This window comes from Rhipicephalus microplus, chromosome 1 (assembly GCF_043290135.1).
Source record: "Rhipicephalus microplus isolate Deutch F79 chromosome 1, USDA_Rmic, whole genome shotgun sequence".
NCBI classification, from domain to species: Eukaryota; Metazoa; Arthropoda; class Arachnida; order Ixodida; family Ixodidae; genus Rhipicephalus; species Rhipicephalus microplus.
This window is the reverse complement of record NC_134700.1, coordinates 235765050-235791021: the sequence shown is the minus strand read 5'-3', so window position 1 is coordinate 235791021 and position 25972 is coordinate 235765050. Positions and strand designations below refer to the sequence as shown.

Here is a 25972-nt window from a genome sequence, read left to right as displayed (position 1 = left end):
ACGAATGTTAGGAAAAAGTAATAGAAACATTGTTATGTCAGTGCTTACGACGTTAGCTTACCCGACACAACCCTTGAAGTGGTAAGTTAGTATATTTTTTTAGATGGCAAAGTCGCAAACAGGTGCGTGTACTGTAGCCGACGTTTCGACAGAGGGGCCTGCAGGTCTTATTGAGGGCTGCAACTGCAGCCTCGAAGAAAACAAGCCCGTTTACAGACTTCTCTTTCCCCATATCCTGCCTCTTTTTAAGATTCTTTCAAGCGGTTCTAACGCGCCTCACGGTTTTTGTGAATGAACGATCGTCGTCGCCGGTGTCCAGAAAGCGGGATTATTGTTAGAATTAGGTAATTTTGCAGCCACTGTCTGTTCACCCTTAAAGGTGAATCAACAGTGCGGCTTATCGCGCATCCTTCGGCCAATCTTGTTTCTCTATCTCTCTCTGAGAAATTCGTCATTAAGGAACTTTCAAGTGAAATAATTTTTTTTTCTCAATTATTAACCAACCACCGACACAATCTTCAGATTCTTGGAATATTTTTACATAATTTTATTGCAATAATAATAATAATAATAATAATAATAATAATAATAATAATAATAATAATAATAATAATAATAATAATAATATATTATTATTATTATTATTATTATTATTATTATTATTATTATTATTATTATTATTATTATTATTATTATTATTATTATTGCCCCGCCGCGGTGGTCTAGTGGCTAAGGTACTCGGCTGCTGACCCGCAGGGCGCGGGTTCGAATCCCGGCTGCGGCGGCTGCATTTCCGATGGAGGCGGAAATGTTGTAGGCCCGTGTGCTCAGATTTGGGTGCACGTTAAAGAACCCCAGGTGGTCTAAATTTCCGGAGCCCTCCACTACGGCGTCTCTCATAATCATATAGTGGTTTTGGGACGTTAAACCCCACATATCAATCAATCATATTATTATTATTATTATTATTATTATTATTATTATTAGTGCTGCGGCTGGTTATCCCTGAATGCGGGTGCCCTATGGGCGGATTTCCGCTAAGCCTTTTTACGTGACGCAAGTACGTTCTGGAAAATACAAGATACGAAGATATTCGTCAAATATTCGTATACTAGCTATGCCAGTAGCAGGCACAAACACTCACCGACAGAGCCAGGATTCAGATCTTGAAAAATGCGAAAGCGATTGCTCAATTCCGCGCCATGGTCCATGCGTGGGCGCCTTACAAAACATGCACCCCGCCGGTCTCATGCAGCGAACACTTCGAAAGTCAGACTAATGTAGTCTTCTTTCTTTTTCTCTTTCTTTCTTTCTTTCTTTCTTTCTTTCTTTTTTTCTTTCTTTCTTTCTTTTTTTCTTTCTTTCTTTCTTTCTTTCTTTCTTTCTTTCTTTCTTTCTTTCTTTCTTTCTTTCTTTCTTTCTTTGAAGCTGTTCTGCAAAACAGAAGAAATCACCGTTGGCAAGGTCCTGTGGCACACTTTCTGGGTTTCGCACTCAGTCAATTCGTCAGCGCTGCGGAAACGTTACGTCGCCGAAAATTCAGCGCGGGAAACGCAAACTTGGACGCCAAGAAACCACCACGACGCGACCAGGAAACCAGGACACAAATATACGAAGAACGCAAATAACGGACAAAAAGGAAAAAAAAAACGAAGAAAAACGCGCGCCATGGCATACGACGCTCGCGAAAATTGCGACACGTGTCGCCCGATTTAGGCGCGGTACCGAGGACTCGCCAAGAGTTGAGGTAAGGGCTGCGAGCGACTTCTTTTCTCGGTTTGTTGTTCGGCGTGCTCGCCAGCTGATTTTGTAGATCCGACACCCACGGATCGGTGGGAAAGACAACACATGCTCTCTGGACCGCAAGGGCCAACGGAGCCGCCGTTTGGCGAAACCAACTCGGAAGTTCTCGCTTGCACTGGCAAACACTCGGAACGGCCACGCCGCGCGGAGCGCGCCCCCACGCGCCGCAGTGCGCTACGCGTGACGTGGCTCCATCTGTCGACGAAGCGTCAAACTGCGTTTGAGGAGGAAGAGCCTTGGAAAGCAGCAGGTGGTGCTGGAAGATGCTGCGGAAACAATGGGCGGAAAAAGAAGAACGCCGGGCGCCCTCTGCTCTCCGCCTATTGTTCGCGGAGGCGTAGCGAATCTTTCCGGTGTCTTAATACGGACATGGAAAGTGGGGGTATTATATATTTGAAAGCCAGGATACCGTGAGTAAAGGTTATTTTCCTCTTGCGATGTTGACGCGAGAGATCCTTGGTGATGCAGCTCGGCGGGTTTGAAGTATTCGACAGGAGACGTTCAATGATTATGAGCAACTGTATTGTGTTTGCGTAAGGTAATTACAAGCGGGAAGACTAATTTGCACCTAATAAGGGGCGCAACCAAGGGGCCCCCACTCTTCTACACATCACGTGGTGTTAGAGCCCAGGGCACTGTGGGGAAGTACGCGGCACAGAGCCTCCCCGTTCTACCGCACCGTGGTTACAGCCCAGACTGCTCCTCCTCGGCCCATCGTACGGTGTTTACAATCGAAGAACACAGGGAGCGGGAGAGACAGAATGAGAAGAGGGACGAAGATAACAGTTTGGCCCAGCGCGAATGGCGTTGCCCTTTCCCCCGCTGCTGACACCAGTCTCCAACTGACCTCTGACCCCCGCCCGTGGCTCGTATTCCAAAGTGCATGCGTCCGCCGGCTCGAGTCTTTCTTATTCTTGCGCGCCCCGGCAGACTCTCAAGTGCACTTATATTTTGTGAGGGAGGGGGCAGTCAATTCTCCGATTTGTATATGGGGCAAGGCCTCAGTTACCGGAGACGAGCTTTGTGCCTGCAAACAGTTTATTGGGCCGACACTCAAGAGAGCTTGACCTCGTCGGCGCCATCCATTCCTGGTCGGGAGACCACGATGCTCTGCGACGTAACTCAAGCCGGGCCCTACACGTTACCCCTAAGAATATTGCTGAGCTCTGGATCCGTTCAGTTAGCCTAAACATAACAGGCCGAGATATTGCAACTGTAAAGCCTACGCTCGTACACTCTCCGTTCCAAGACGATGACGCTCTGCGGCATAACTGACGCCCGGCCTTACACCGTGTTTACGTGATTCAGGTCGCACACATTGGGCGGCGACGTTTGCAACAGTTGCCTTCTGTGCTATTCTCGACGGAGAACGCTGAATTTGGGTAATGTGAGGTGTCGGCTGAATACACCGCTCCCTGCACGAATATACCTTAAAAACAGGCCAATTGTGTGGTAACACGTGGCAATGGTTTAAAGTTGATAATATTGGTTAACACCGGGCACCGACCGATTTGCAACGTCACCTATTAAGTGATCATTCGAAAAGTACTATAATTCCCCAGGGTCACTTGACGGCGAACTTTATACAGAAATTTATTTTTTAGAAGGACACCTTGAATTCGATTAGTTTCAGTTAGCATGTAATGTCGGAAGTGTGCGTTCTTGGGATAACGTATGCACTTACGGTAGTCGGTTCAGGCCCGTGTACTGCGCGTTGTCAGGGAACGGTAATGAACAACGGATGGACAGCTGAAATTTCCGGTACCCTTGATAATGATACGGTGATTTTCAGATGTAAAATTCAAGATAGTATTATTTTTAGTAGCTTTAGTTGGTTGTAAATAAGCATGTTATTAGAAGGACAAGTGTACTTTTTCATTGTTGCTACTAAAGTTATGGCAGCTTTTTGATGAAATATCGGTGTTTGAAAATGCAACCCATGCTGCTAAGCTAGCGCTGTGCGGTGACGTGTGCGATTAGCTTATGCGTGTGATGCACGAATAAAAACGAGCTGTCGATAAAGATCACCCGGATCGAGTTTGATCACGTGAAGCCGTTACAGCACGATTTTGAGCAGTTCTTAATCATGTGTTCACAAGTTTACAATTTGAAGGAGTGAACATCGCAAATGCAAATTATACATATACATGCAGGAAACCTGCACACACACTTACGAGTGATTTCGAAGCTCCATACTCTTACGGACCTTAGCTAGAACATGCAGACCCGGCTATTCGGCACATCAGCCAAACAGCACTGTTGTGCCGGAAAGCGCAGGCGGAGCTTATGTGCGTAAGCCATTGTGGTGTATGGTTTATTTCCTTTTTCTAAATAAACAGCCTAAAAGCGCAGCTTTATTATGGTTTTCGTAGCGCCGGGTAGTGCGAACAGGGATTATCATCATCATTAACCTTTAAGTGCTCGCTTCGTCCTTTTAAATTTCTACTTCGCTCCCACAACGCGTGCACTGATTTGTCCGGCGTGGCATACAAAAAAAAGCTGAATAAATTTGTTACGTGGCTAAAAATCGTGTAACATCACGTAACGACTAGTCACTGGACTGAAACCACGTGCCATCAAGTAAGAACTATTCCAGCGACTAAAATCACGTAACGCTACGTAATAAGTGGTCAAGTGGCTGAGACAACTAAACTCGAGACTAAAAATCTTCTAACACTTAGTCACGTTACGAAGATCAGCCAACATCGCGTAAGAGCAAATCGCGTGACATGTGTTCACCATAAAACATGCAAGTTACGTGACTAAAAACTTGCAGCATCACATAACAGGTATGGTCCGTGACACGTCTAGCTAAGTCTAGATATACCTAGCACTACTAGCAAAAATTCTAGCAAAAGCTTGTTATTACTAGCAAAACTTAGCTAGGTCGAACACTAACTCCGCTGATGGTTCAAGCCTTGGGCCACTCAAGATGCTAACTTTTTTTCAAAAACGGCAACACTAACCCTAACGACCCACATTGTGCATCATTGTCCGTACATAGTGCTACTCGCGCAGTGAATGGACAATGAGAAGCAGCGCCAACATAACAAGACAGAGGTGGAATAAAAGCCCAGTCCGTCTCGTGGCTTGTCCTGTTGCTCACGCTCCGCCATGGTGGTCTAGTGGCTAAGGTACTCGGCTGCTTACCAGCAGGTTGCGGGATCGAATCCCGGCTGTGGCGGCTGCATTTCTGACGGAGGGCGGAAATGTTGTAGGCCAGTGTGCTCAGATTTGGGTGCACGTTAAGGAACACCAGGTGGTCGAAATTTCCGGAGCCCTCCACTACGGCGTGTCTCATAATCATATCGTGATTTTGGGACGTTAAACTTCACATATCAATCAATCATGTGGCTCACGCTGTTTCTCGTATTCTGTGAACTCGTATAAACGCCCCTTCCCCCTTAAAAGAAATAAAAAAAACGCCTCGCCTTGCTCTACCGCATATCAGCTACATTGTATATAGACGTTCGTTAAAAAAATCTAATTGTTTCGTTTCTGCTGCAGTCGAACGCCGGTGGCGCCAGTTGCCCCAGTTATCCTTACCGGGATTTACGCGCATTTCCTTACGCATCATTTGCAGGAACCAACAGAGACACGGCGGCAGGCGAGTCTTTTGCATACCGCAAAATTAGGTATTTTCTATTCAGTGCAAGTCATGCGAAGCAAACGTTCCAGCCCTCTCCGCTTCTTGTACGCATACATTTCACACCCCACAAGAAAGATAAGGCGAATCTGGTACGCATTCTTCCTCCCGTCTTTTTTTAATATATATCTTATTTGTCGCACTACCTGCGCTGCCCACCGCGCGTAGACATAAAAGGTTGCGCGACGCTATGCAGATGCACTGAGAGATTCCAGGTGTGGGAAGCCATGCGCCAAGCTGCGGTGACACCTTAAGCGGGCAAATGTATGCGCCCGACAGAGGCACGTGCTGAAAACGAAACATGCGAAAATGCGAAGCCGAGCCTTCTCACGCGCCGGCGCGATTGGTGATATGCATACTCGGAGGTGGGCCTCCCTCGGCGTCCAAGTCACATGGTCGACACGCTTAACACGCTTTGGCCGTTGCGTCAGTAGTAGTAGTAGTACAAAACCTTATTATACACATAACGTATTATACACATAATCCAGACGGGCTTGAACTCCAGTGCCCCGAAGAATATACGGGGTGGAGAGCGAAGTCTGTCCGGCAGGGTGGTGCCCCTATTCCAGGGCCCCACTGGCGCGAGCCATCCGTTCAGCTCTTTGGATCAGTCGCAGCTGATCCACTAGGGCTGGGCTAGACAGCAGCGCCTCCCCTTCCTCCCACGTGCCAGTGGTGTCGTGCTCTTCGTCGTGCTCTGCACACTCCCACGTGATGTGAAAGAGTGTTAAGGTGGCTCCACACCACGGGCACATATCTCTGTACGCCGTGGGGTAGATCAGGTGAAGAGTGTGCAGATTTATGTAAGTGTTAGTCTGTATTTTTCTTAGCGCTGTTGCCTCCGCAGCGCTGAGCTTGCTGTGAGGACGTTGCGTCAGAGAGAGGAGGCTTGCGCACGCGCTCTTGTTGACGAGCCGCTTATCGAGGCGTGTCGAGTCGCGTGTCACATCCGGGGCGCGGTGACTTGAACGACGCTGGAAAGACGTCTGGCGAAATAGCTGGCACTGCCAGACAAAGACGGCGCGTTTGACGCTTTTGAGATGTTTACATCTATCAACAACGAGCACTTAGCGTTAGGGAGGAGGTTATACCGGAAGTTCATGCTTGTGGATCATTTTAAATGCGGTGTTCGCGAGAACCTGCACGACACGAAGGGTGAGAGCGAAGTATACACATTCCTTGCTCAGCTTGTTGCAACGAATGCAGAACAATAACACGTCGGTAAAATTTTGTCCTGACTTAAACATCGAGCAATTTCTCGTTCTTCGTTGATGTCATCAAAAACGTAGGTGCGCCTCTTCATAGCTTCTTGCGTCATATATTGAATTCAGAGGTCATAATGTGCGAAGTACTCTAGTTTAAATGCTGCACAAAGCCTGTATATAAGCATGTAAACACACACACACACACACACACACACACACACACACACACACACACACACACACACACACTGACTTGCATCATACGCGCTTTCCGGGAGAAATTACTTCATTCAACGTGATCGTTGGGTTTTAAGCGCGTGACTTAATAATGAGTGAAGCTTGCCACAGGTGCAGTTTCGAATGTGAGATTAATTTTGACTACCACGGTTTTCTTTTAGGTGGACCTAACCTAATTAAACAGGTCGTATCGAATTTCACCGCTATCGAAATTTTGCTATGGTGATTGGGGATCGAACCTGCGTCGTCGAAGTAGGAAGAGCAGCATACGAATTGATGAACAGCGGGTGCTGTGCGAGATTCTTGCTAGTTTGGCTCAGCTTCCTTTTGATCGCTACATACATACATACATACATACATACATACATACATACATACATACATACATACATACATACATACATACATACATACATACATACATTGCACACACACACACATACGCGATCTGCGGTACACGGCGTGCGAAAGAATATTAAACGACGCGGAAGAAATGACTAGCCGAACGGGTTGATGTATGCGCTAATCGAGTTGTCGTCGTGCCAATGGCATTCGTGACTGCAACGCCCACCCACCTGCCGCGGCACTCTACATCGTGGCGCCAGCACTGTCGCGGAACGTCGTCTCCTACATGTAACGTGACCGAACTACGCAAGAAATGGGAACGCAGGTCCTTGCGGCCAACTAGGGGAGGATGGAGAAAGGGGCGACTCGCGCGGCCTGCACGTGAAGGGCGCTGAAACAATGCCGGTCAAAGGTGTCGAGGTGCGTCAGAAAAGGTTGCACGCGGCACGTGTATGCGGTGTCAGTGGCAGTATAAGCACTGCGTGCGGCACGGCTATTGTAGTTTGCCAGACCACCAGGTGCTGCGCGGGAGGACCCACTTCTCTTTTTCCCGCCATGAGCCGGCCGTAAAAGGAGAAGCGAAAGCGGAGCGGAGAAGCTGAACACGTCGATTGTCTCTGCAATCGCGTGCCGGCCTCGATGCGTACTCTCTGCAACCGGAAGTGCGCCACGGCAGACGTGTTCCTTGGTTACCCTTCCGCCGTCGCCAGTGCCTAGTTAACGGCCGTTTCAACGTCGTCGTCGTCGTTTGGCGAGTTCCGGAAGTGGGGAAAAAAACGCGATCACGCGGGCTGTGTGATGGGAACAGCCGCTATAGCGTGCGAAGCCGATGAGGTTTCTGTTTATTGATTTATTCGGATACCTACAGCGCCCAACTGGGCATTATTGTAGGGGGGGAAACAAACAGGAAAAGATACAGGTATTATATACAACATGAAAAGCAACAAATATTATGTAAGAATAACGATAACATCAGCACTCTAAACATAAATAACACTATAAAAAGACTAAACATCACGTTACTAAGAGGTTGATACAGGTTGCAGAACACGAAAAAGTAACAAAGCGTAATATTAAAGTGAACTTTTAAACATAAATTAACTTTATAGATGCATAACCTCATAAGAAAGACAGAGTGAAAAACACAACTTGACGGAAGCTGTAAATGGTGAGCTAAAGCTCAAAATATGCCACATATGTCGTATAAAACCTAGTTAAACAAACATTCTGCGAGGGATTCATCAAAGGAAGTCGGCAACGACAGTACAACTTCATTCGGGAGACAATTCCAGTCATGGGCTGTCCTCGGAAAAAAAGAATGTTTATATAGGTTGACCCGACACCTATATTCACTAACCTTCAGGGAATGGTCTACGCGGGCAGATCTATAGGTAGGATCAAGTATGTAGGTTTCTTTCCTTAAGCCTGTTGCACCTATAAAAATTTTGTGGAACAGTTTCAAGCGCATGTATTTCCGCTTGTCCTGCAAAGACGGCCATCCAAGATTGTCCCGTATGTCGGAAGAGCTTTTTCTGAAATCATAGTTCGATGACACAAATTGTGCTGCACGCTTTCGGATGCGCTCTAATTCCTCAGTACATGTCTTTGTACCGGGGTCCCAAGCGGAACATCCGTATTCTAATATAGTGCGAACATTTGAAAAGTAAAGGAGAAATGAAAGAGGAAGGACAGGGAGGTTAGCCAGTTCTCAGACCGGCTGGCTACCCTGTTTTGAAAAGTAAAGAATTTCTTTTAACTTAGGAGGAGCTTACTTGAAGTTTCGCCTTAGGAAGTTGAGGACCCGACTAGCCTTCGCTGCTACGTAATCAGTATGGTCATTCTATGAAAAGTTATTTTTGTATAAAACCCCTAAATATTTGTAGCTGGGTACAATCGTAAGGCTTTCGCCATCAAGAGAGATAATGCTATAGAGAACGCGCACGTTTATATTTAAGAAGAAAAACAACCATCTCTAGCTCGGTCTCTACGCTTTGAAATTTCGGGATGGCGCCGCATGCGCAGTACATAGAAACCCCAGGGAACTGCTCCTAAAGCCCTTTGGCAGGGATGGCGTCAGCGATAAGCACGGGAAAGGGGAAGAAGGGGGAGGGCGGTCGGAGCTCTTCGCGCACAAACGCCACTTGGAGCTTCTCTCACGCATTGCTAGCAGTGGTTAGGGCCCGTTATGAAAGAAAGATAGTATTGAAGCTTCTCTTTTGAAACTGGGTGTCGTGGTGGTTGAAAAAGAATGAATGATCGCTCCAATACTGAAAGTAAGGTTTGCGCTTCCAATTATTTCATTATGAATTTGCACCAACTAGCTCACCTGTCGACCCTTCCACTGGAAGTAAGGACTTGGTTTCTTATAAGCGAGAAAATTAACGCATCAACGTGTTTTGGCGACCTGTGAGCTACAGATATCGTCGCAAATGCTAGGTTACGGTGCAGAAGCAAGTGTGCGTACAATCTCTGGCAGAATCAGGTTCAGCGGTATCGTTGACGCATGCAGTGACATTGTCCTATCCATATATGCGCAAAATGAAGTCACTCTCATGGCTACGTCATTTTGCCCGTGTGCTCGATCGAGACACCGACGCTGCTCAGGACGAAGCGACCACTGATTGAGTTACAAAATATTCCGTCGTGGCATGCCCTTTCCAGCGCGTCGCAGAACTGAGGATAGCGGTCAGCGGGCGGACAGCGTTTGCTTGTTTACTTCACAAAAAATGAAAAAAAAAATCGGCCCCAAATACATATAGTTGTGTTGAGCATGACGTGCGGTGTTCTGAAGCGAAAGCCTTATATGGCGCGTGAGTTATCACACAGCGGCGGCGGCGTGAACTCAAATGATACAGAACGTGCACCGATACTATAGAGGCATTGCAGCGGCGTGTAACATGTAGAAAGATTCTTACGCTGAGGTGCAGGGGCTGTAACAATAATATTTGGTGTTTTACGTCCCAAAACGACGACATGATTATGCGGGATGCCGTCGTGGAGGGCTCCGGAAGTTTCGACCAAATGCCGTTCTTTAACGTGCACCAACACCGCAAATAGACGGACCTGTACTATATTTCGCCTCCACCTAAATGCGATCGCGTTGTCCTGGCTCGAACCCACGACCTTTGGCTCAGCAGCCGATTGAGCCCCTTAACCGCAGCTACATCGTGGCGGACAGGTGCGGGGACAGTGACAGCTGGTACATTCAGGCGAAAGTAGTGACAGTTGAGTCTCTGAAGTGAAACTAACGCGAATTAAGGCTATAGTCATCGGGGGGCAAAGCTAATCGAGTGGTTATGGCGTGCGAGCGTATATATCCTTTCGCCGGGGCTCTCCTTTTAGCGTTAATGTAATTGGCTGTCAATTTATTCTTACCTCTCTTCAGGTTTATATCGTGGGAGAAAAAGTGCGCTATCATTGCGCACTGCAAGTGGATTTGGGGCAGTGCCTTGGTAAAAAGTCTTACGTTGTCTGAGATCGCACGAAAGTTGCAAGGCTGATGAGATAGCCGTCCCGCGTAATCATACTTTTTCGCACCCTCAAATATAAGTACAGCAATGTATATAAACCTGCGCCAACTCCGTTGGTCTCTCGGCCTCATTTTATTTTACCGAGTATATTAATGCAGTATACTGGGTAAACAGATAAGCAGCGATGCTTGTAAGTATAGCTATAGTTAATCATTGCGTTTAAGCGCTAATGGACCACGATATGCGCGGCTTTTATCGGTGTTTACAGCCGCGTTTTCATGCACTCGTTTAACTCGGCATGTCCTTGACAGGCGCGCAGTGGATACTTGCATATTTATCACGTCGCAAGGAAATGCCTCGATGCAGTCGGCGGAGCGCAAACATGCATCCAGGCGCTGTCTTTTTCGCATCGTGCCGCTGCCGTACAGCTTATACGACGTCGGTTTCGAGGTCTTCGGGGCAACTGCATGGCGAATGCGCACTGTGATACATTGTATTCACTTAAGTGGGGCAGCTTTAGGCCTCGTGAACGAAGAGAATATTCATGAGTCTATAGGTCGCACACTGTTTGTTGACATTTATACTCATGAGATTAAATAAATATACATCACGAGTTGAAAAGACGCATTTGATTTGCAAACGCGCTGTTTGTGACGGGTATATATAATCGCATGCAGTCGGTATTGCGCATGGTGTAGACGCGTTACTCGTATGAAGCTAAATTGAGGTCGTGGTTATTTCACCGTCTCACTGACTGTATTGAAGCAAAACCGGAATTGAATATTAAAAAAAAAAGACAAGCGACGAAACAAACCGAAGCCACGCGATATAGGCTGCCCTTCTGCATGATTCCCCGACGCACATTTTAATTAAACCATGCAACAGCTAAAGCCGTTATGTGCCCACGTAACTTGGGAGCGTCGCTTCGCACACATCCGGGAGGTTCGCGAGCAGCGTTCTTTCTTTCTTTCTTTCTTTCTTTCTTTCTTTCTTTCTTTCTTTCTTTCTTTCTTTCTTTCTTTCTTTCTTTCTTTCTTTCTTTCTTTCTTTCTTTCTTTCTTTCTTTTGTGCCCCGCCGCGGTGGTCTAGTGGCTAAGGTACTCGGCTGCTGACCCGCATGGCGCGGGTTCGAATCCCGGCTGCGGCGGCTGCATTTCCGATGGAGGCGGAAATGTTGTAGGCCCGTGTGCTCAGACTTGGGTGCACGTTAAAGAACCCCAGGTGGTCTAAATTTCCGGAGCCCTCCACTACGGCGTCTCTCATAATCATGAAGTGGTTTTGGGACGTTAAACCCCACATATCAATCAAATCTTTCTTTCTTTCTTTCTTTCTTTCTTTATTTCTTTCTTTCTTTTTCTTTCTTTCTTCCTTTCTTGCTTTCTTTTTCTTTCTTTCTTTCTTTCTTTCTTTCTTTCTTTCTTTCTTTCTTTCTTTGGTGTGTTCATCGAGTGTGTGCGTTTGTCGGTTTGTATTTGGGAGCGCTATACTAGCTGTTTCAATCAAAGCCGGCGGCGCTTCAAGGCTGCAATCGCGCCGTGTCCGCGCTATGAATCATGCAGGGCATGGCGCGTGTTTGTGTGTACATATATGCGCACTGACCTTGCTGCGAGGGCATGGCTGGCGTGGACGGCGGCGATGGAGGGCCCGTGGTCACCGGAATGATGATGGGCCGCATGGTCGCTGCTGTTGTTGCGACTTCGTCACATCACCTACGCACACGGAGAACAAAAAGAGCGGGCGGGAGAATGCGTTAGGAAGGAAAACATTCGACAGTTGTGTGCACACACGCGCAGCCGTGAGTGAAAAAAAAGGGGACATTGGCATGCCGCGCAGCACCATTAAGAACGGAAGAACGGAAGAAAGGAAGATTAAGAGAAGCTGTACATATCGATGGAAAAGGGGCCGAGGACGCCACATAGGCTGTCGACGTGCCGTTTTTCAACGCAAAGTGCACTCACACGAATGAACTTTTGTAATTTTTAGGGTTTCACAAGCGGTCGCACAATGACGGTGTGTGTGTGTTATGTGCAATGTGTATTTCCTCCTCCTCCCTCTCTCTCTTTCTCCCTAATTTCCCTCTCGCCCATGTAGGGTAGCAAACTGGATTTAGTCTGGTTAACCTCCCTATCTTTCTGATATTTTTCTCTTCTTATAATTTTTAGGACGTAACTTAAAATGCCAAGTTGGCTGTAACACCAACTGGGGCCTTACAGCCTCGAAGATATTGTTGAACCTTAATATCGGGGCTGGTGTAAGCGTGAGGATGCACAAACATTCTGAGAACGTTTACACTTCAAAATGAACTCAGCAGCACCGATATAAATTTCACATCCGGTATAAGTTTTGTCAGTATAAGTTTCACATCTTTCATGCACTTCGCGCACGATAGTTACATGTTGACATAAATAATTGTAAGAGAAAACCCGGCAGATATGCGGTGTTATTACCGATTTTCTTCTGTTCCATCACGTAACCGCTTCTGCTAAAGAGCGCCAAGTAATACTTTACAGATGTGTAAGATTCTCGGTGACCGCTAATGATGCGCAAGGAGATGCGCAGTCTGTCACACAATCTTTAACGGGTCCCGCGTGAAGTGCTGGATAATGCTAAAATAACCTTTGTGCATAGCTATTTTGCTATAGCTCGTGTCAACGACCTGCTTGAGACTGTCTTGTCGCGCAAGCAAGTAACATTGTTTCTGCACAGTTCCAGTAATAACGCAGCGAATCACGTCTCAACGCTTACGATGCAAAGGAAAGCGTGAATGGAGCTCGATGTATACGGCTGAGCTTTAGACAAAACTCCTCGGCTCAGCGCACGAGTAACGCGCGCGCAGGTTTTGCCCGAGAAGAGTTTTACCGCGAAAGCAGCAAGCGTCCCACCGCATTCGGCAAAACAGCCCGGGCTTTGACCCCAAACGCGAGCGTTTCCAAAGACGTTATTCGCAGTTCCGTTCCTGCACCCGGCGTTGCCGTGATGAGAGGGACCAAAATATAAAGTGCAGGAAGCAAAAGAGCGGGAAGCAGGAGGGGACTGTTGCTGCGCGGCACCCAAAAAACATCCGTAAGTTTCCATTTGGTTACGTATCCGCCGCTGATCTATACACACGAGGCATCGAGTACGAAACACCGCGTTCAGCCCTGCAGGAAGAACGAGGCTGTACGCGGCACTTCCCCTCTCGAGTGGGATGCGGTGTCTCGAAATAGCGGGTTCCGGCGCACACCGTTTCATGGCTCACCAAGAACCGTGCAGCGCTGCGGTAGCCGGCGACTGCCGCGAAGTAACGTGGGCCCTTATTAACATGACGCTCTTACACTGTAATTGTTCGTATAGGATCGTGTTTCGGCCAATCCTGGTGATCGACATGACGCTGAAATGTTGAAAGTGTTTTTTTTTCGCTAGTGTTAATCAAAATTACAAATTTGATGTACAATAGCGCCGTCAATTTAGGCTATCAATACCTGTTCACAAATTTAATAGCCTAAAGACGTCCAGCTTAAATATCGAGTGGTTTTTTTTTCCACAATGAAGTGTGATGAAAAAAACTTTCTGAATTGTGTTACTTCAGGGGCCGTGGTGTATACACAACAGCATGCTCATCCACATTTCAGAAACATGTTAAGCTGGGAGCATGTTCACCCGCACAACGGATACATACACCTCCACTTTTAGTAGGATTAAAATGCCTGACAATCGGGTCTGCGAAATATTGTTCGTTGCTTGCCTGTCAAAATGAGGGACGATAGATTCAAGTGATGCTCCCATACACCGGCCATGGAAGCCGCCGTTCAATTGGAATGAGACTTACAGGTGAAAATCACTGTGAATTTGGCCACTGGGACTCTATTGACGAAACGATACTATAATGATAGAATCGTCGGTAGGAGCGGTTTATAACTAATGCTGACGCTGGAAACATCGTTGACAGCACTTATACAGAAGAGGAGATTTCGAAATTCGATCCATAATTCACAACACTGTAGTCGAGCAACTCAGAACAATTAGTTAGTGAGCTCGCGAATTGAGCCACCTCTGCGGGAAGCGACAGTATATGCTGAACGTACACGTTCAGAAAATAATTGCACCAATAGCACAGGAGGAAACCATTAAGCTAAAGCAGTTCACAACTGTAGCTGTCGTCGTAATCACGTTGATGCTGTTACAACGACGAAAGAGCATTTATGGACGAAAAGCTTTGTTGATTCGTATCAAGAATTGTCTATTGGCCAGTGCCTTCTGCATCGTGAATGCCGTGTCATTATCCACACAGCAACTGCACTTTGAAACATAGGCTCGACATATCTGCGAGAGCAGTTTCATGACTGCATAAAAGCGGACGTCGAATTCACGGAGCTTTGCAAGATCTGCGTTTCAACCCTTAGTTCAGATATACTGCCGAACTTCTGTGGACATTCGCTTTAGTCTTAAAGTGCTAATTAGCGGCTGGGTTTGTGCATTTATGTGCCATGAATATGTTCAATACTGAGCATTACTGGGCTGGGTCTGTGCGTAAGTGCCATGTGCGTAACTTGCCTTCAAGTGTGGCAGCTTGGGCTAGTTGGTATGACATGACGATAGTTGTAGCACGAGAACAGAACGACGACGGAGAGACAAGAAGGATTCCTTCGTGTCCTCCTTGTCTCTGCGTCGTCGTTATGTTCTCGCGCAATAACTATCGTCTGGCCTTCAAGACTATATGGCCCCCGTGTGCTCAGATTCGGGTTCACGTTAAAGAACCACACGTGGTCGAAATTTCCGGAGCCCTTCACTACGGCGTTTCTCATAATCATATGGTGGTTTTGGGACGTTAAACTCCACATACCAATCAATCAAGACTGTATGGCCGGCGCGTCTTAGAGCTAAAATTCAGTGGTGGGTTAACACTGCAATCACGAGTTCTTCCTAATGAACGTGCGAGAAGTCTCCCCAGTACCGACTTCGGTTGGCTGACAGTATCTGGCTTCCAAGGCATCGCAAGTGCTTTTATTGAGCCGAAATACGGATGAGACCCGAGGAACGGAATGTATCGTGTATTATGCGCACTGCGCAGCCGCAACCCAGCTATACACGCTGCTTAGTTTTATACGTCGCTCTTTCTTCCTTCCCGTTAACGCTGCTCCGCCATCGCCCGGCAGTCCAACTCGCTTGCGCTACCTTTTCCCACGAAAGCAATCCCCGCTTGAAGGCCTATTTCTGGTGCCTCGACGGGCGGCGACGCTCTGAATGCTTCGCACCAAACAAAGCAACGAGACGCCGCTCTCCTTCATTTAGCAAGCAGTATACTGCAAGCGCATGCGCGGAAGGCTAATTTGCGGACGACGTTTTAAATGTGTACCACCATAAGTGCGCCCCTATAGAGTACAGACGGTGCTTTTAGTTCGTACTCATCGGAGCACGGAAAAAGACATGGCTTAAGTTTACTGCACGAGAACCCCCCCCCCCCCTCGCCCCTGATCTGGTTTGTCTTCTGCCTCGGCACTAGTACTAAATGCTGCTAAATTTATCCCCTAAATGACACACCTCGCGTTTCCGAAGCGGATGGAATAGGAAACTTGGGGCGATCAACGCTAATGCCGACTCCTCTGTATCAGGCAGCGTCCGATGTTGTCTTCTTGAAAACCTGTAAGGCCTTTTTTTTTTCGTAACAGCTTCGTAGCACGTGATCGTGCAATGTCGGAGCTCGTTTTGCAGGGCTTAACGAAAACTGCTTTGGGGCGAACATCTAAATGCACGGATTAACGTATGTGGAACGAGCAAAATATTCCTGCTGGAGATAATAGCATGGCGATTTTTTAATTGATGTATTCTCCCTCTATTTATAGAATTAAACTCTCCACAATATGTAATGCCCGATACGAGGGTCCGGCTATTTAACAGTTCGAGGAGCCGGCTCTTTAACACTACAGTGCACAATTTCGACCAACCCTACTTCACATGCATTCACTCGAGATAACTTTTAGTGATTTCATTTTTCCGGTTGGCTCCTCCACCTACACAAATCCGCATCGAAGCTGGAACGTCAGCGCTAGAAACAAGCATAAAATGCATGCTCCTTAGTTACAGACAACCCAGCGAAGATGGGAAGCCGTCGCCAAGATCTGCAAAAGAACTTCCAAAGCATGACGATAGACGGCTAGTTGAACTATCATATATTTCATATCTCTAATACTTGCTTATTTTTCTCAGTATTCACTCATAATCTTTTGTAAGAACGAGACTATAATATAAACACTGTATTCTGCGAACGAATGTTGGCACGTAAATTGATACTACAGCGTTGAAATTTGGCGTTGCAGATATGCCGTGTATGTAAACCGTACCCACGATATACAAGCAGTGCGCGAGACTAAATGCGGACTTACGGAAAATCACGCAAGAAAGTAAACGATCACCATTTTATCTGACACTAGCAGTATTATATACGGCGCACAGCGAGGAACACTCAGGAGTGGTCGCCTGTGTAAGCGCGCGACTTGCTGTTCCCAAGGTTTACAAGCCGTCCCTCTCCTCCACATCCTTTCCGAGCCTTGGAAACCAAGCCAGCCAAGTCTCACGGCGGCTCTCATTTCAGGCTGTTTTGACTGTGGGACGTGTGTATTTAAACTGCACGCGGCGTGCGCAGAGAAACCGAGCGACGAAAACAGTGGCAGTGCAAAAAGAAACGACACGAGGGCAAAAACGAACCACACAAGCAAAACGCTTAACGCTGGCCGCCTCTTCGCCAACACAGAACGTGGGCTGCTGACAGGATCTCGGCTTCAGGCACCCCCCGAAAACAATCGTGACAGTTTATTTAACTGGGACGGCCGGAGTGGGCGAGCCGGAAAAACAAGCAGCGAGCAAGCACCGCTGTCAATGCGAAGCTACGGGGAGGCACTTCCCTGTACGCAAGCCTGTTCGTTGCATTTCGGATAGCGCGTGCGAACTGGGCTTAGGTGGACGACATAAATATACATTTTGCACGTGTCACGACTGATACCGAGGGCCTCCGATGAAAGGGAACATTGCTAGTACCTGTCTTCAATTACATGCTCCACTGAACTCTCTTGAGTTTGCTAATGCAACCTGGGACCACACTTCAGTTTCCTCGTAGCTTTTGCTGCGCGTGTTACCGCTGCATGCCATCGCGTTCGCTGTTCGTTTGCTAAGATAAAACTGGTTGAACTGCCAAAGCCTGTTCGTGAGCGAGCGCATTTGATCTGGCATTCTTGTTCGCGTGAAATGAGTGATTGATTGATTGATTGATTGATTGATTGATTGATTAATTGATTGATTGAGTGAGTGATCATCTGAATATGATGCTTATTTGTCAATACGACCAGCACACTTGTACTAGGCTTTTTCGAACTCTGCAACGACGTCTGTGTGCGCACATTTGGAGTGCCATGCACAATTTACACGCATAAGCCCCGCCGCGGTGGTCTGTAGTGGCTAACGTACTCGGCTGCTGACCCGCAGGTCGCGGGATCTAATACCGGCTGCGGTGGCTGCATTTCCTATAGAGGCGGAAATGCTGTAGGCCCGTGTGCTCAGATTATAGTGCACGTTAAAGAACCCGAGGTGGTCGAAATTTCCCGAGCCGCGGAAATGCTGTAGGCCCGTGTGCTCAGATTATAGTGCACGTTAAAGAACCCGAGGTGGTCGAAATTTCCCGAGCCCTCCACTACGGCGTTTCATAATCATATGGTGGTTTTGGGACGTTAAACCCCACATAAAAATCAATCAATCAATTTACACGTACAAAAGCAATACACCTTGCTGAGGTGACATTTAGGCAACGTTCCTATTTGTGAATACATAATTGAAAACAAAAAAAGAAGAAAACAAGAAAGAGCTTTCTGTACAAGCCGAGAGTGCTCGCTGCAGCAATGTCAGACGGTCGGCTGAATGCATAACTGATGGACAGGTCGTACTGACAGCTGCATGTCTTTGAGGACTCAGCCTTACGCATCATGTAGGAGAATGAGTGCATGGCATGTCTTGCATAAGATCGCATACAATGAACTCCTGGCCCACTGTCTCGTTATAAATAACAATGACAACTATTGGAAGACATGTACACTGAGCCTGGTCAGTAGATTAACTACATTGAATAGAAATGTGTATGCGATGCGCACACGAACACCTTCTTGAAGAACGTAACAAGAAGCACCGCGAAAGGGGCTTTTTGTAGCATTAGCTACACTGGCCTCGCTGAGCCAACTTCGCGTGGCACTGGTCTGCGCATGCGCAATGATACTCCGCCGTTGCCGCGCGCGGCTCGCCGCCGGTGTGCGCGCAATTCGATGCGCTGCGCAGACGATCAGTGGTGTCACGCACCGGAGCCGGCACGTCCCTCGCACTCGGCCGCGGCCGCGCGCGACTCGCCGCCGCCGGTGTGCGCTTTCCAGAGGAGTGCCGTCATAGCCTTGGTAGACATTGAACGCCGACGCGCGCGCCTTCCCTGTGCAGTCGCCATCTGACACTGCGCTGGAGCCGCTTGATAACGCCTCTGACTGGCGTTTGCCACTGTGGTATAGCCATGGAGAAGGAGAGTGCAAATGCTGCTCAACGGTGCAGTAGAGCGGAGAAGCTTAACTCATCGGATCTCGAAATAGTTGCCCGGCAAAATAAATATACGTGTGCCACATAATGTATACCGTGTGTGTGTCATTGGGACAGCTGTAAGCATGATATCTGGAAAGCTAAGAATAATCAGCTGAACCTTTGCTAACGCTACGTATATCCTGGCATAGCTGAGCTAAGCCACTGCCATTTTTGTATGTGTGTGTGTGTGTGTGCAGAGCAGCTGCTGTGACTTGGACGAATATCAAGTGAGCAGTAGCAGTATTACTCCAACGTCTTACTCGCTGGCGTCTGTAGTGAGAGGTATACCAAAAAAGGGACGCCTTGCTAGAGATGACGTTCCAACAAAGGGACTTTTTTCGGGCAAGTCCTCTAGTCAAAACGTCAACTCTAGCAACTTGTCTCCTGTTCAATGGTTCCATCATCCTTGAACTTGCCTTGGTTTATTTTTTTCATTGCAACAATAAATGACCATTTTGTGGTGACGTGGTTACCTCTTTCAACTTGGTTCATAAGAGAGGAAAAAAACTGTGTGTGTGTGTGTGTGTGTGTGTGTGTGTGTGTGTGTGTGTGTGTGTGTGTGCGTGCGTGCGTGCGTGCGCGCGCGCGCGCGCTCGCGCGCAATAAGTTCAATGGTGCCGGTAGGAAATGCAAAATGCAGTCGAAAAAAATTGACGACAAGCTTACGAAACACCGTTTTTATTAACCTTTCGACAGGAAAGCCTGCCTTCGTCAGTATCCCTAAACGCAGATATATAACTCTGAAATATTCTCTTGCAACTTCCATAACGGCAAACGTTTTCCTAAATACGGGCCCTTGTTCTTCGCGCCTACTCTACCGATCGGTGCATAAGCAAGATTATTGGAGCATTGGCAAACCGAACTATACAAACAGCATTGCTATATTTCGTGGCTTTGCTAACGGGGACACGAAAATGCAAAACAACCCATAGGCATTAACATAAGTGTTGCAACGTTCGTTTAGCAAGTCGCACGGCACCACTGCGGAAGAAAGAAAAAGAAACTCCTCTGTATGAACAGAACGAGAAGGGAATGCTTAATTACACGCTTAAAGGCACAGTGCTTGGAACTGGTAATTTTTTTTCGTAGCCCAAAATGAAATCTCGGGCTTAAGAACCTTCTCTGCTTTGCCGGTGTCACATTATTCCAAACCTCAACTGCTTCAAAGAAAAAATAAGCAAGGTTTAACATAGGCTTACAAGCAATGAGCGAGGTTACTTCTGTGACGCCTAAATTCGACAAGTCGTGAGCCATATTCGTGAATTAAATTATGATGTCCTGCAACTTTTCGCTAGCACAGGTGACATACAATCATGATGAGTTGTGTTATTAGCGAAGGAGGCGGCCTGGTGGTAATGGATTCTCGCAAACAAAAAAACATTGCGAATTCAATGAGGAGCTTTTGTTCCTGTGCTGCCTTACACATGGGGACACTCCGCGCTGTGGTTTACATGCTGATGTTCGGAGTTTTTCTAGAATAAAAACAGGAAAGATATTGATGGAGCCGATGTATAGCTACATGCATTGGTAGCCGTACAATTCAAAGATGGTGGTCCAATTAAAAATATAGAAATTTAACCAGACATAAGCAGAATATTCAAGACTTCAGGGTGTGGGTAGTAAACCCTTATCCGGCGACCTGCAGATTACGCTTTCCTGACGCACGCTATTAAAGGCGACACAACAAACGTGTCGTTTGCACGTGTGTATGTTTGCATCTATCAACTAGGGTTGTTAGCTATTCATAGCAACCATAGGTACATAGTATATATAGTTAGTGCTTTGTAGGTGTGTTATGACTCTTTCGCTACGTCCTTTCTTTGATGCGCTTGCACCTTTGGATGCTGTGCGTCCAGTGGTGGTTGTTGTACAATGCAGAGAAAAGGAATCATCTCTCCTTTTGGTGACTATGTATGAGAACAGTGCATTTCTCTCTGCACTATCGCTGCTTTCCAAGCAGCTATAACTGACGGCAATACATCGTTATTTTAAAAGCGCCGAAATCGGTGCAAGACACAAAGCTATAAGTGGGAGTCCGTTTCTCACGCGTCTTTCTGGTGCAACACTTACACAAACGTTCAGACCAAATCACGCATACTCGCTACATTGCTGGTATACGGAAATAACCGGCACAGACGCAACATATAACCCACCACGGCAGTCTCGTGGTTAAGGTGCCCGGCTGCTGACCCGAAGGTTGCGGGATCGAACCCCGGCAGCGGCGCCCGCATTTTCGGTGATGGCGAAAACGCTTGAGACCCGTGCACTTGGATTTAGGTGGAGGTTTAAGGACCCCATGTGGTCGAAATTCCCGGAGCTATGGTATGGCGCGGTGTTGGGACGTTAAATCCCGATTATTATTATTTTATATTATTATTATTATTATTATTATTATTATTATTATTATTATTATTATTATTATTATTATTATTATTATTATTATTATTATTATTATTATTATTACACGTCACACATTACATTCAGTACCACACAACAAGAGACATGGACGAAAAATATTAAAACAGCGGCATATACCCAAGAATTATAATCCACCGATCCCTCAGAAACTCTATATGAAAACGCATTTTCTGAAATTATTTCTCTGAAACATCCACTATCCTTCACACCATCTTTGCCAGAGTCACAGACGAACCACAAGTTGCAAGCTCCCGTGACTTTCAGACGAACAATAAAGAAGCGACCGACCTTAAAGGGGCCAGCGACGTAAACAGCGTTAAGGCACGCCCACTCTCCAAACCACCGCCGCCGCAGCCGCCACCGCAACGAAGAGTGTATAGGCCTGACAAAACGACCACCTTCGTTGTCACCGAGGCCCCTCTATTGTCCAGCTATACACTTTCTCCTCATACCGTTCGTCATTGTTCTCCTTTGAGATCGCGAAATCGGTGCTACGCGAGCACGGAGTATAGAAGGCGCGAGTCCTTCGTCTTGCACCGACAGCCGCGACAGTCGGTGCAAATAGACGACACGCCGCGGGCTACAAAGCGCAAACAAGTTCTGCTGCGAATGCGCAATGCTTGCTGCGGCGCACGTATACAGACAAGACAGCGCACATGCACTTAACCGTTTTCTCTCCTTGAACGGCAAGTAGAGCGCGACGCTTCTTAGCCCGCCTGGGAGACCGTGTATACGAAGTAAAAGCCACGGTGTTGTCACTGCAGCGTTGTCTACTCTAAGTGCGTCCATGAGCAAGAACAAATAAATAAAATAAAATGTAAAGACAGGTGTACCGTTGCACGATACCGAAAGGGCAAGAGGACCGCAGCCGTACGCCGCACAATGGCGGAAAACCATCAGCGCTCTCGCTCGTACTGTGGAGCACAATTGATAGCGGCGATATGCTCCGCTTTTTCGAACTTGACGAGGTGGTTGCGCGACAAACTCTGGCCATCTGTAGAGCTCCCATCCGTTTTAGCGAGTGTCGCTTGCTACCCTGTTTGCTCTCTCCTTTCTTTGGTGTTACGGGCGTCGTTTCCTTGTCAGATATAGTGCACACTGGCTGCTGCTGAAAAACATTTATTTACAGATGTTATTTACAGGGAGGGTGGGAACGGTCCTTAAGGGGCCGCCCCGTACAAACACTAGGTGGGCTCCCTCTTACGGGAGCCCATTGGCGTCGGCCGCGGCCCGGGCACGCTCGACCAGGGCCCGTTGGGCCGTCAGGTCAGAGCAGCCGAGTAGGGCTGCCTCCCAGTCCTCCCGCGAAGGGTTGGGTAGTGGGGTAAGATTTGGGGTTTTTTGGCATGCCCACACCATGTGGAAAATGTCAGAGGAACTTTCCTCACAATGTGGGCACTTCCCCGTGCAAGCGGGGTCAAAGTGTTTTATGATTGCCGGGCACAATAGAGTTTTAGTATAAAGGCGAAGGAGGATTCGCTCCTCCGCCTTCGTGAGGCCCTTACAGGGTTTAGGATAGACGTTATGGCCGGATTGATAAAATTGTGTGATCTCCTTAAAGGTGTAGGCAGGATTGGGTTCGAGTTCCGGATCGGTAGGGGACGAGGATGGTGCCCGGAGAGTGAGCGCGCGGGCAGCGGCATCGGCCGTCTCATTACCATCGAGGCCCGTGTGAGCCGGAGCCCATATGATCGTTCGGTGCGCGGGGGCACCTAAGTAGCTGCTGTTCTGCAGTATTTTATAAGCACGGTACGGAATGTATCCCTGTTCAATATTGCGACAGGCACCCCTTGAGTCGGTGATTATGACCCTCGAGTCCTGATCTGCGGCGGCTAGTGCGATGGCGATCTCTTCCGCGTGCGTAATGTTATGTGCACGGAATGTGAGTCCGTTTACAACGGTGTTTTCGTGGACGACCGCAGCCGTATACCAACCACCGTGGTGCGGGCCGGAGGCGTCCACGTAGAATACCCCGAATTTGTGGCCGTAGTGTCGAGCCAAGGCTTCCGCCCGCGCGAGGCGTCGGCCAGTGTAGTCGTCTCGGGTCATGTTAGCCGGAAGAGGGCGCACGTGCAAGGAGTATCGCCAAACTTCTGGAATCCGTACGCGCTCTTCCGTGTGTATTGAGTGATTGATGTGTAGCCGGGCAAGGAGGCGGCGACCCGACGGTGTTTTAGAGAGTCTAGTATATTGGTTTGTCAAGTGCGCCTCTCTCAGCTCCTTGAACGTGTTCACCATTCCCAAGCCCAAAAGGCGCTGGTTAGAGGTGCTGACAGGAAGGTCGAGGGCGCGCTTGTAGATTTTGCGGAGAATGACTTCGAGTGCATTCTCGTCGGATTTGCGTAGGTGGAGGTATGGAGCCGAGTACAGGACTCGGCTGGTTACGAATGCATGCGCCAGCCGCAAGGCATCTTTGCATCGTAACCCCCCGCGCTTGTTGGAAACCCGGCGGACCATCCGGCCCACCTGGTCCCCCACCTTACGCAATTTGGCCAATGTTGTGTCTGCTCTGCGATTTTTGTGTATAAAAAGCCCCAGTACTCTAATCTCATCGCGTTCGGGTATTGGTCCGCTGTGAAGGGAGAGGTCGATCTTTGCGGTGCATTTTGGTGAGGGGCGTATGTGCACGAATTCCGATTTGGACGGGGAGCACTGAAGGCCGCAGCGACGGGCATAGTCATCCACGATGTCCGCCGCTTGCTGCAGGCTTGCCTCCATGTCTCCTGCCGAGCCGTGTGACGCCCATATGGTGATGTCGTCGGCGTACAGCGCATGCTGTATGCCTTCGACTTTCGCCAGCTGAGCGGGGAGTCTCATCATTGCCACATTGAATAGGAGGGGCGAGAGGACCGCTCCCTGCGGAGTCCCTCTCGTGCCTAATCGGTAAGGGCCGTGTTCAATGTCCTGAATCCGAATGTATGATTGTCGGTCAGTGAGGAATTGTTTAATATAGTTGAAAGTGTTTTGGCCGCAATCCACCTGTGAGAGATGTGTTAGAATAATTTCGTGTGTCACGTTATCAAAGGCCCCCTTCAAATCCAAAGCGAGCACAACTTTGTCATTCAGGGGATACTCGACTGGATCGAGGATCTCATGGTCGAGCTGAAGCAAGACATCTTGCGCGGACCGGTGTGGGCGGAACCCGAACATGGTGTCTGCAAATGCATTTTTGCTCTCCAGGAACGCGGACAACCTGTCGCGCACCATCGTCTCCATTAATTTTCCCACACAAGAAGTAAGGGAGATGGGGCGGAGGTTGTCCGTGTTAATGGCTTTGCCCGCTTTGGGTATGAAGGTGACCAGGGCGGTCTTCCACTCAATTGGTAGGCTTGTTTTCCCGATCCAAATGGAATTGATGTAGGCAAGGAGCATGGTGTAGGCCGAGTCAGGAAGATTGGCAAGTAATTTCACGGTAATTTTATCCCTTCCCGGCGCCGTTCCTCGCCTCATTTTCGCTAGGGCTGCCTTCAGGTCGTGTAACTGGAACAGTTGATCCAGCTCCGCGTTCTCGGTACCTGCATACGAGTACGCCGGCCCTTGGGAGTCCTGCTGAGTGCATAGATATTGGTCTCGGAGTTTACATGCCAATTTGGCTGTGTCTCCGTCGAAGCTGTGAAATGCTCGTTGCAGATGCTTTTGTGTCTCTGTTCGAGTTTGGGTCGGATCAATCAAGGCGCGGAAGAGGCGCCAGGTACTCCGGCTGGACATTTGTCGAGCGGCCGTGTTGCAACGGTCCACCCAGTTAGAGTCAGCGAGCTGGGCCGCGTACTCTGCTGCTCGCTGGGTGAGCTCAGCGATGCGAATTTTGAGCTTTCGGTTGTGTTTTTGCCGGCGCCATCGGCGGACGAGGCTGCGCCGGGCCTCCCAGAGGTGAAGGAGATGGTTATCCACCGCCGGAGTCGCCTCGGAGAGTTTAATTTGTGTTTCTGTGGAGCGTAATGAGGAAACCAGTTGCTGGGACCAAGCATGGTATCCTTGCTCCTCAATGGGTGTCGAATTGGCGTATATTTGCCGAAACTTCGTGTAATCGGGTAATTTTGCCTCTCCGTAGGGTCTTGCCAAAGGGTAGGTGCGAATGGTGGTGTTGAGTATGCAGTGGTCGCTGCCGAGGGTCTCTTCAGTGTTGACCCAATCCGCATACTGAATGTTTTTTGTGAGGGTAAGGTCCGGACATGTGTCCCGGGTCACGGAGTTACCCACGCGAGTTGGGTAGGCAGGGTCGGTGTGAAGAGTTAGGCCCAGCGTGGACATAAGTTCCGCCA

General features: G+C 48.1%; 1 protein-coding gene across 3 annotated transcripts in view; it reads right to left on the bottom strand.

Annotated features, from left to right (window-relative positions):
* LOC119159498 (uncharacterized) overlaps positions 1-25972 on the bottom strand; it is a 163198-nt gene that overhangs the window by 67633 nt on the left and 69593 nt on the right. For 2 of the 3 annotated variants that reach the window (XM_037412277.2, XM_075891642.1), the window contains exon 2: positions 12306-12415. The exons of the other annotated variant lie outside the window; for it this stretch is intronic. In XM_037412277.2, the coding sequence (XP_037268174.2) occupies positions 12306-12381 (76 nt within the window). In that variant the 5' untranslated portion in view covers positions 12382-12415. The remainder of the gene's footprint in view (positions 1-12305; positions 12416-25972) is intronic. 3 annotated transcript variants of the gene reach the window in all.